Source organism: Phlebotomus papatasi, chromosome 3, assembly GCF_024763615.1.
Source record: "Phlebotomus papatasi isolate M1 chromosome 3, Ppap_2.1, whole genome shotgun sequence".
Taxonomy (NCBI): domain Eukaryota; kingdom Metazoa; phylum Arthropoda; class Insecta; order Diptera; family Psychodidae; genus Phlebotomus; species Phlebotomus papatasi.
In genome coordinates this window covers 46818772-46829551 of record NC_077224.1, presented here as the reverse complement: position 1 = coordinate 46829551, position 10780 = coordinate 46818772, and the positions used below count along the sequence as shown (strand labels likewise).

The following is a 10780-nucleotide window of genomic DNA, read 5'->3' as shown; positions in this document are numbered from 1 at the left end:
AAAACTGTAGAAGTTTTACTGAAAACCGAGAAAACTCCAGAAGATCTACAATGCGAAATAATTACATTTGATGCTTGTATCTTTACGATATAACTTATTATGCATATAAATATTTGATGCTCTATTCAGAGGTGTGCGTGTGCAAAAAACCGTTGAAACCGAATTTATGTCAAAATAAAGTTTGTTAGTAGCGTTTTGACCATTGACATACATATTTCATTTGACGTTTATTTGGTTTCAACGGTTCTTGCACGCCTCTGCTCTATATGACTTTTGCCCAATGAAAAGCATCTCGACTGAAGTATAAGTCTTAATTGGAAATTCAACAATTTTTACACAACTTTTCTTTAAAAATTTAACAACTTTGGTTAAAATACACAAGGCTTCACACTATAAAAGTGTGAAATATTATGATCAAACTATAATAGTGTTAATTTTTGATCATGTGACAAAAAATACCATAAATTTGTGTATTTTTTCACACCATAATAATGTGAAAAACTATATTCATACTGTAATAGTGGTAATTTTTAGAATTTTTCAACAGTTTTAAATTACAAAATATTGTTGAAAATCTTTTATGACTATAATAGTGAGAAATTTTACACAGATCGCAATTAAATAATTAATTTATCCGATTTCACACAATTATAGTGTTAAAATTTTGCACATTTTCAAATTAAACAACGTTGTTGAAAATTTTTCAACCAAAATAGTGGTAATTTTCAATCACGTGACAATAAATTACCAAATTATTATGCATTTCTTAAACATTTTCAAATTAAACAACTAAAATGGTCGATTTTGCACTATTATAGTAGTAAAATTTTACACGTTTTTTACTATGTAGATATCTAGAAGTATTTTTGAAAATCGTTGAAACTTGGGAATAATTTAGTCACTTTTCTAACATTTATTGACGATCCACTGAACAAATGAGACCCTTTTCTTGCAGAAAATCCGTCCGGGAATTGACTATCAGGGAGTTTATTGGTATATTTTGATTACGTTAAAACTTTAATTTAAAAATTGATTTATTTTGTGTAAAAATCACTGAAGACTACTTGAACATGAATCACAGAATCAAGTTTTACCGATTTCGAAGCACCATTTAATAACTAGGGCCCCATTCTAGAAATAAAATAGGATTTCATTTGGCACTTCAAAGTTATAAATTACAGTGCTGCTCAAAAAATTAAAGACACCAATTTTTCATGTTTTTACACCAAATTTTATTTAATAACCTTTAAAACAAAGTATCTGAAAATCCATATCTAAGTTTTACCTATTGTAGCACTGTATCCAGTTCAGATGCTCATATCCAAAATCGTCAAAAACAGATACTAACATTCAATTAAGTATTTTGTTTATACCAATTACGCAAATTGTGCAATTCCAAAAAATACTAAGAAAAACGTGCTTTAGCAACATACATTTGCTCGTTTTTCTATAAAATAATAATAAAAAAAGTTATTATAGGGCAAAGATTAGTGAAATAAGAAACTTGAACACTTTGCTTAAAATTCCATGGAATATTAATGCAAAATAGGTTTAAAAAACGGTTCCTTTCACCTACAAAACGCAGTATTATCGTTTATTTGTACAAATGAAATGAATTCATTAGAAATATATTGCACAAAAATCAAAAGTTTCCAAAGGCGCTGTTGAGAGTGCCGTTAAGATTTCAAGAAAACTGATGGTTTCAGCAAGCTAAAACGCTCCGATCGGTCCCGAATGACCACGACACGCGAGGATAAGATTGCTATACATTTGATATTTGTGCAATTTCTGATGGATTCATTTTATTTGTACAAATAAACGATAAACATGAAAAATAGGTGTCTTTAAATTTTTGAGCGGCACTGAATGTTTCGTTCTTTTAGAAATTTTAACCATTTCTTGGAGTTTTTTCACTAGTTTTTCATCACTATATCGTCGGTTGCCTCAGCAACTGTGCTAACTGCATCTGTTTTGTGTCTGCATTCGTTGCAAATGCTGCGCAGCGATGCGTTGCTTACAACGAATGCTGACACAAAGCAAATGCAGTTAGCACAGTTGCTGAGGCAACCGACGATATGTTGAAAAATCACTTGCTTTATGTAATTTGAGTGTTATTTTTTCACGAAACTTAAGAAATTAGCGAAAAACTAAGAAAATGTGGGAACATCCCGCATGCAAACTTCCGAGAATTGAAAAACTCGTACACTAACACAAAATCACGGTGTAGTCCTGTGATTCCTGTTGGATGTTAACGGATTTACAATTTTGGCATGAAAAAATGTGAAGAAAATATCCTTTGCTCTTTCTTTGGATGCTTTGGATGTGCCTGAAATCCCATATGAAACGTTTGACCCGTTTTACTGATATCCGAAAAGAATTCAAAAGAATTCGTTGCGAAACTTAATTGTGCTGAAACCTCAAAAATATTCTCGAAATTTATTGAAGTCTTTCCAAAAACCAGGGAGAGCTTCAAAACCAAAAGATTTGAAAGGAACAATCAAAACACATTTTTTTTATACATGACATTTAATCTGAAATTCTAATTAAATGGAAAAGAAGAAGAATATTGGTCTGTCAAGTGCTATGCCTGATCCATGTCCTGCCTCTCAGACTTGAGCGGATTAGCAATATCCATTGGACCTACAGCCTTTGTACAATTGGGAACCAGACCACAAGTGTCCGCATGAGCTTTTCGATGAGCCTGCAAATTGGAGATGCATGTGAATCTCTGGCCACAGCCTGAGCACATGAATCTCTTGAATCCCGTGTGCAAGGACACGTGCGTCAACAGGCTCTCCCGGTGCCCAAAAGCCTTTGGACAGTACGTGCATTTGAAGGGTTTCTCCCCCGTGTGGATCCGCTCGTGGACCTTCAGTTGCCCCGGAGTCCTAAATCCCTTGCCACAGTATTTACAGAGATTGGGCAACTCATTGGTGTGTACATTCTTATGAGTCTTCAGCGATCCTGCACTGTGGTAAAATTTCTTGCATACGTCACACTGATATATCGGTGATTTCCCACAGTCTGATCTCTCATGATCCAACATGGCAGTTTTGGATGTGAAACTCTTGCCGCATTTCCCACAGAGATGCTGGAGCTTCTTAATTGGCTCCTTTGTATGACAATTGCGGAAGTGAACTTGAAGATGACTCTCATCTCGATAGACTTTTTGGCACACTTTGCATGTGATTTCCTCTTTATGCTTCGCAAGACGATGTTCCTTTTCTTTCTCATTATTCTCAAAATATTCCTTGCACACGCGACATTTCACGTGAAGCTTCCCCTCGGGACCTATTTTTAAATAAAAGACATACATGTTGCTCATGCTCAAAGATAAAAACACATAATCACATAATAGGATTCCGGTAAATTTGTTAACTTTTTTGGTTTCTGTTACCGAACTATGGAATAAACAGTAGGAGATATAACTTTCGGATCATCGAAGATCCTCCCATTATTCCTTATGCCTACTTAAAATAAATTTTCCCTAGAAGTGTTTTATTCTTTTTAATCATTAACCTACTATTCCACTCACAAAATCTTCTTTTTAAAAGCAGACGATGATGCCTTTTGCACCGCCGCATTGAATTCAGATTAAATTTTTCGAAAAACTGTATTAAATTGGACAAAATCCGTTGTAATTGTCCAAATTCCAGAAGAACTGAATTGAAAAGACGCCACTTCGTAATTTTCTAGATCACACTAATTAAGAAAATTTTGCAAGACGTACAAGACGAACTATATATTACACTTGAGAGCCTTTTAATAATAATAATAGTTTATTAAATTTACAATAATAGGGTCATCCCTTTTACAATTGTGAAAGAATATTAAAAAAATTAAGCAAAATATTCAAATTACAAAAAAAAGAAGAGTTGAGCTTTAATCTCCCAATGGTTCAGCCTTAAAATGCCGCTGAATAGCATCTGCACTGTTACGGCTGCTAGCCGGAATAGCATTATGAATAACTATGCCCTTTTCAAATAATGTGCGGTAAAGGAAGTCACTGTTAGATTTAGGTTCTATAAGTCCTCAAACTCTTGCCGAACCCCCCCCCCCCCCCAAACAAGAAGATTCGATGGGTACTCAGGAAGTCCAAAACGCAACAAATTGAACAGAAAGAGCACTGCTGTCATGTTAAAAAAAGGCATATCACAGCCCTCACAGCCATTGACCCTTTAAGGACGATTGGGTCAGCAGTGACCCAAAAATCAAATTTTGTTTCGAAGTTGTGTTTTGCTCTAAAAATTTAGAAAAAGTGATTTTTCCTGACCTCCGATTTTTGACCCTCTCGTCCTTAAAGGGTTAAATACAGGGAGGTGACATTAGCTCTGAAAAATGCGACCAGTTCTAGTGTAAATTATTTCCTGTTTTCGTACACATTTCACGAGATATCTCCGAAACTACGTAGGTTGTCAATTTGGAGTTTTCGGTTGCCCATTCTGTATTAAATTAGCTTTTATTTTATATTTGTAATTTATTCTAATTCATTCCACAATGATAAAAAACACCGAATAAACTCCAAGGTTTTTTCGGCACTCTAAAAACATATGGGAAACATAGGAAACGTCATGCCCCTGGTTAAATACATTTACTGTAAGGAGTAATGTGGTCCCGACGATTTAAGTCGCAAATATACCTAACACAATTATTAAAAGCGACTGTTAGGTGGCGAATTGTGTTACTATCCGCCGCAAATCCGCAGCATTTACCGTAACTTCTTTTGCTCGTTTGCGTGGCTTGTAATTTGCACCAAAACTGTAATAGGGTGATGGCATTACTTGTGGCCTGTCTCTACTTATGGCCACGTCGCATTTTTTGTCAGAAAACGATTCCGAAATCCTAAAAGCCAGCAATATACTGTTAAAACACATAAAATATTTTCAATTTTGAGGCTTTTAAAAATCATTTTGTGACATTGTAAAGTTTTTTGCGAGGAGGCCATAAGTAAAGACAGTGGCCACAAGTAATGTCGCCACCTATTTCTTAATAAAACGTTCACAAACTCTTCCAAATATCCAAAGATAGTGCGAATAATGCGACATTAAATCATTTTAACCCAATATTTGTGAGAAAAAAGTAAAAAAAATATTCCTGCCCATCTGTCATTAATTCAAAACAAAACATGCGACGTGGCGCACATAATTTATGCAATAAAACTTATGAAATAAAAGCTTTTAGGGATAGGTATAACAGTTTAATTGACTAATTTAGTTGAACAAAAGCGCTTATATTATCATTGGAATAATTGAAATTGATATAAATGCATTTTTGAAAATTGTCGTAACTTCCAAGATTTCCATACATTTGAAGTTACGGCTTTATGGCCTCTACACACTAGTAGAAATTTCTTTAAATTAAAAACTGCATTTTTAAAGAAAATTTCCTCTATCCTTGTAGGCAGAAACGTCAGAATTTTTGAAAAAAAGCGATTTTTGACGAAAATTGTTTCTAGTGTGTCGACACCATTATAAACGATGGAAATTACGATAAAATCTTATTGTGTTTCTTCTGAGATACAGTAGAAGTAGACTCTCACTCAATCGGCTCTTTTTCAATAGGGCGTCAAATTTTGTTGACAATTTTCACGCTTAATTATGAAGGTAATTCGCTCAAATTCGCTGTAGTTCTTCCTATATTATCGTGATTCTTTATTATTGAGCGCTTTTTGTGGAATTTACAAAGGCTTTGACGCTCAATTCTGTCGCTAAACCGGATGACATTTTGCCCCATATTCCCGATTGAGAGAGAGTCTACTGTATATCTCAATATCTGAACTTTTAAATCATTTTATAAAGATTTTCTCGAGTTAACTTACAGTTCATTAGTGCCACTTTTATTATTTTGACTCAAAAGTAACGCGTTCGGGGCTCATTTTTAAGAAAAATAAAGCTGAACTTAAAATTTCTTCTCCTGAAAAGTTGTGAAAAGTAAGTTACGACCGTTACGACAAATTCTGATTTAACTGATGATATTGCAATTTCAGTGTCTCGGTTTCTAGAAAGGTTTCGTTTATGTTTCTAAAGACGTTTCCATTTTTCTAGAAATATGTTTCAATGTTTTTTTAGTGTTTCCGTGTTTCTAGAATTATTTTCGAGGTTACAGAAACATGTCTTGGCTAAATGGCTCTTTTTTACAAAATGATTTGCCCCTCGATAAGTCACAAAAAGCACAGCTTGCTAACAAAAAGCTTTATCGTTTGCTATTCGTCGACTTTCGTGAGACTTCGGATGTCAAAATTCAAATTTAAATAAGAGCAACTGAAATAAACTGACTTACCATGGAGCTGTTCATGCTTAAGGAGTGCCGGCTTGTTTGCATACTTCCTCTTGCAGTACTGACACTCATGCACCCGGTCTCGGGGGAAGAGTATCTTACTGTAACGCTGTTGATTGGGCAAATCCTCATCTTTAATGTCCATATTGTGCTCCCTCTTGAGATGCAGATTGAAAATGGTTTTGTAGCAGAACATCTTTGGGCAATGGTCACATTTGTACTCATGAACCATTGAAACCCTCTCATTTCTCACTTTTGGCTTCCGCACAATCTCAACTTCTTCCTCTTCATCATCATCTTCATCTTCATCTTCTTCGGATTTTACCGGATCTGGCTGATACGTTTCATCGTCATCTGACTCCTTGGACAGGTCATTCATATCGAAGAAGTCTATGTCATTGGATTCGTCTGATTCGGACTTTTTGATGGGGGTTTTTGGGGGCTTTTTTTCAACTTTGCGCTCTTTGACCTCTTTAGGGGGTGCTTTAGGTTCCTTTGCTTTTCTCTTGGGCACTTCTTTTGTCACTTTTGGAACTATTTCCACTTCGGTGAGGATGAATTTTTGTTCTTTTTTCGTGACTACTTGGGATCTTAGGGTGGAAAGGGGCAGATCGTCATCGAGATCTTCAGCTTCTTGAGCATTGTGAATGAGAACTTCAGTAACCTGGGGCTTTGTGTCGGCGAAATCTTCTAGTTTTGGAGCAACGCTACCATGGGGAGCTCCAATATTGAAAATCTCCACTTCATCTTTTTCTTTTTTCACCGAAGGCATTTCTTCGTTGGTGTCTACGAGTTGGAGTTGGTGAACAATTGAAATTTCATTGCGTTCAACGAGCTTTTCGAGTTTTGAGGTTAGGTTGCCGCGAAGCTTTTTTGTTTTCATGCGAGGAGTTACTTTGGAATTTCGCCGGAATTGCGGTAGGCCGCAAGTATCGGGCCGGGAACGACGGTGTTTGATGAGATTGCCGATGCAAGAGAATTTGGAACCGCAGAGTTCGCACACGTAGGGCCGGATGCCCGTGTGGAGGGAGGAGTGAGTGACTAAACTTTCCCGGTAGGCAAAAGCCTTTCCACATTCATTGCATTTGAAGGGTTTCTCTCCCGTGTGACTCCTTTCGTGCACTTTGAGCTGTCCTTTGCTCAGGAAATTTGATCCGCAGAAATTGCAAAGGTGCTTCTTGACCCCGAGATGGATCAATTTGTGAGCCTTGAGGGTCGTCGAGGTCATAAATCGACTGTTGCATTCATTGCAGGAGTACATCTTTATCGTGCCGCACTTGGATTCATTGTGAGCCTTCAATTGCGTGGAACTCCTGAATTGCTGACCACAGTCTGAACACACCACGGGTTCTCGATCCTTCCCTCCATGCTGATTCACAATATGAGCCACATATTCCGCCTCCGTGCCGAATTTTGCCTCACAAATCTGACAACGATAGACTTTGTGCTCTTGGTTCCGATGCTGAACCCGATCGGCATCCGTGGTAAATTTTTCATTACACACTCCACACAGGAAGCCACCAGGAGGCTCATGACGCTTTTCATGACGCTCCAGACCAAGCTGGAATTTGAAGTTCAAGTCGCAGACCTAAAAGTATTCCTTTTTCGATAAAAAAAAAAACAGAAGAAATACTTTTTCCAGAGGCATCTCACCTTGCAAGAGAATCTCTCGATATCCCCTGCTTTGCAGTATCTCTCATGCAAAAATCGCCTCTTGGCTGTACCGAATTCTTTCTCTGAAATACATAAAACACCATCAAGGTTAGAGACAACGCGTCCCTTTCCAAACCAAATCCCAAAAACGTACCACAATAGTGGCAATTCTTCTTAATGTCCAGTACATCGTCCGATTGAGCATCTTCCTGATACTCCTCACAAATCTGACTAGATTCATCATGATCTATCAGAGTTTCGTGCTGAGTCTTTCTCCTGGACATTATCAACAAACCAAAAAAATCGGCGTGGTCAAAGATCAAATTTCAAAAGAACAAAAAAAAGGACCAAAACCACGCCACAAATCCCAGTAAAAACTTCAAAAATATAAAGAAAACCGCGTCTTTTTTCCTCGTGTTTTTGTTTACTTTGAACTTATACAGTTGTTTAACACTGAAAAAATATATTTAAAGAAATTATTGGACTTTTTTCCTACGGAAATTACACTGAAAAGGCCGTATCCACCATATCGATTTGCCCGAGCAGTGTCATCACGGAAAAGCGCAGTGTAGTTGGAATTGAAAATTTCATGAAATTTTCCACATGTAACATTTGCGAAAATTTCAAGAAATATTTCTATAATTTTTAACCATATTTATGGGTTTTATTCTAACAAGAGTTCCAAAGCAGAAATATTTTACGAAATTTTACAAATTTTGTAAGTAAAAATTTGTACATTACGCCTTTTTTTTAATTGGTGGGTGAATATAAAAAATGAAAATTACGAAGTTTTCAATGAAAAATTGAAGCATTGTGAATATTCACTACACTCTAAAATCGATTGCAGAGACACCTAGGTCTGCTTGTTTGCAGTGTGACTACCACGGCGAATTCTCTGAGATTTCGCCATGAAAGCTCATTTGAATTTAATAGTAACGAATTTTAATTTAAATAAAGTTACAATATTTTTCATTTTATGGGAGCTTTGCAGTACACTATGATCTCGATAGAGTCAACTAATTATTTCCAGACCTGTAGACACTATTGGAGTCACAAAAAAGACGATTAACCCATTCAGTCAATGTATCAAAAATACTTGAGATAAAATGTTCATATTTTGGGATTAGTTTCCTACAGATTAATAAATGAATTTTTCTGAAAAGAAAAATTTTTTACCTGTTACGGGGGCGCTGGGAACCCCTGTCAAACACACGTCTTAACCCTTTAACGACGAGACACTTTTTACGGACTGAAAATCAACAATAAAAATTAAACTGAGAAACATAATCAATGATAAGTCTTACATCTAACTTTGGAAAGTCCAACATACACGGTAAGAACTTTTGGACACTGACCAAAATATTGGAACAAGTTTTCCTTGGAAGAAATTTTTTTGGAATCAATTTGTACCTAAAGAAGATATTAATTTGTTACAAAAAGTTTTCTTTAACGTTTCGTTACAAAATACAGTTACAATTTTGTTAGAGTTTTCTTTTGGAACCGTTTTGATACGGTGGAATATCTACAAATATGAGTTGATTTCGTTTTATACAAATTTGTTCCTGAAATCTTGAACAAAATTTGTTGCACTTGGCTGTTTTGTTCCCACTCTCTGGAACAAATTGGTCCATATTTTTTATAACAATATTATTCCTACATCTGTAACATATTTGTTCCAAAAATTTTCGATGTCCGTGGACGAGTTAATTTTGGGAACGAAATTGTCACTCATATGGGGAATCTTTTTGTTCCCATTGTCTGGAACAAATCCGTGTAAGTGATTTCGTCTTACAGTTAAGGCCTATACTTCAGTCGAGATGGATTTCGGTGGCGAAAGTTCATAAGGAACATCAAATAAAAATCAACTTAAGAGTGATTTATACAGACGCGTGCTTGACGACATCATATGCGAGTGCTAAAAATTATGGTGTCCGTGGACGAGCGAATTTTTGGAACAAATACGTGCCGAACATTTTTACCGTGTAGTCTGATTCTGTGTATTTTGTGCTTCTATGAACGATAGGGACGAAAATAGCCCAAAAATTTAAGTAATTTTTCTGACAATACCAATAAATAATATTTTTCGCTTTAATGAAAAATATTACGTATGAGTATTGTAGTTTTAATTGCCAAAAGGGTTTTGCTTAAAAAAATTAGAAATATAAAAAATAAATAAAATCAATTACACTGTGCAACGATGATTTTGTCCCTGGGTTCTAATGCTATTTTTCTATTGCTAGGGTCAAATGATTTACGAAAATACTTATCATTTTGATTTCATTTGGATTTTGCGCCTGGAATCTAGGCAAAACCGTTTTTGCCGTTTTTTGATACTTGGGTTCCTATATCTCCGATTCTGCTGAACCGATTTATTTCTTAATATGGGAACATTTGTTCTCCTTTATATGCCCGATAATCCTTTGTACAGACAGAGTTCGTACAACTGACACCAGGGGCGCTGTAGTCTCATATATGTCAGAAAACATGGAAAAATCGAATTTATTAGCAACTTTAATCAAAAATATCTCGAAAACTAGGACTGTCCCCAAAAATCTGTTTAGTGGGTTTGATAGAGAATTTTATTAGCTACATTTTCATCAATGTACAACTTTTCTCTAAAATTATGTTTTGACCTCAAAATTGAGGTTCAAACGAAAGTAGAGCACTTAGACTACTAGAGAAAACCTTCACAATTTCGGATGTTAATGTTTTTTTCCTACTGATTAGGTAACACAAGCCCTTATTATAATATTTAATACTGAAATATCAATAAGATGGTGATTGTTATTTGCTATTTTACTTACTTAGATGTTATTTTATTACTTGGAAATTTGTATAAAGCTTTAACTTA

The 10780-nt window shown here is 35.6% G+C and overlaps 1 protein-coding gene across 1 annotated transcript; it reads right to left on the bottom strand.

Moving 5' to 3' along the window:
- Positions 1-2507: 2507 nt before the first annotated feature.
- Positions 2508-8503, bottom strand: LOC129808012 (zinc finger protein 665). The gene is made up of 4 exons (XM_055857656.1): positions 8084-8503; positions 7930-8012; positions 6280-7864; positions 2508-3291 (listed from the first exon to the last, which is right to left on the bottom strand). Exons 1-4 carry the CDS (start codon positions 8211-8213, stop codon positions 2582-2584), a joined length of 2508 nt encoding a protein of 835 aa, XP_055713631.1. The 5' UTR covers positions 8214-8503; the 3' UTR covers positions 2508-2581.
- Between the last annotated feature and the right edge of the window lie 2277 nt (positions 8504-10780).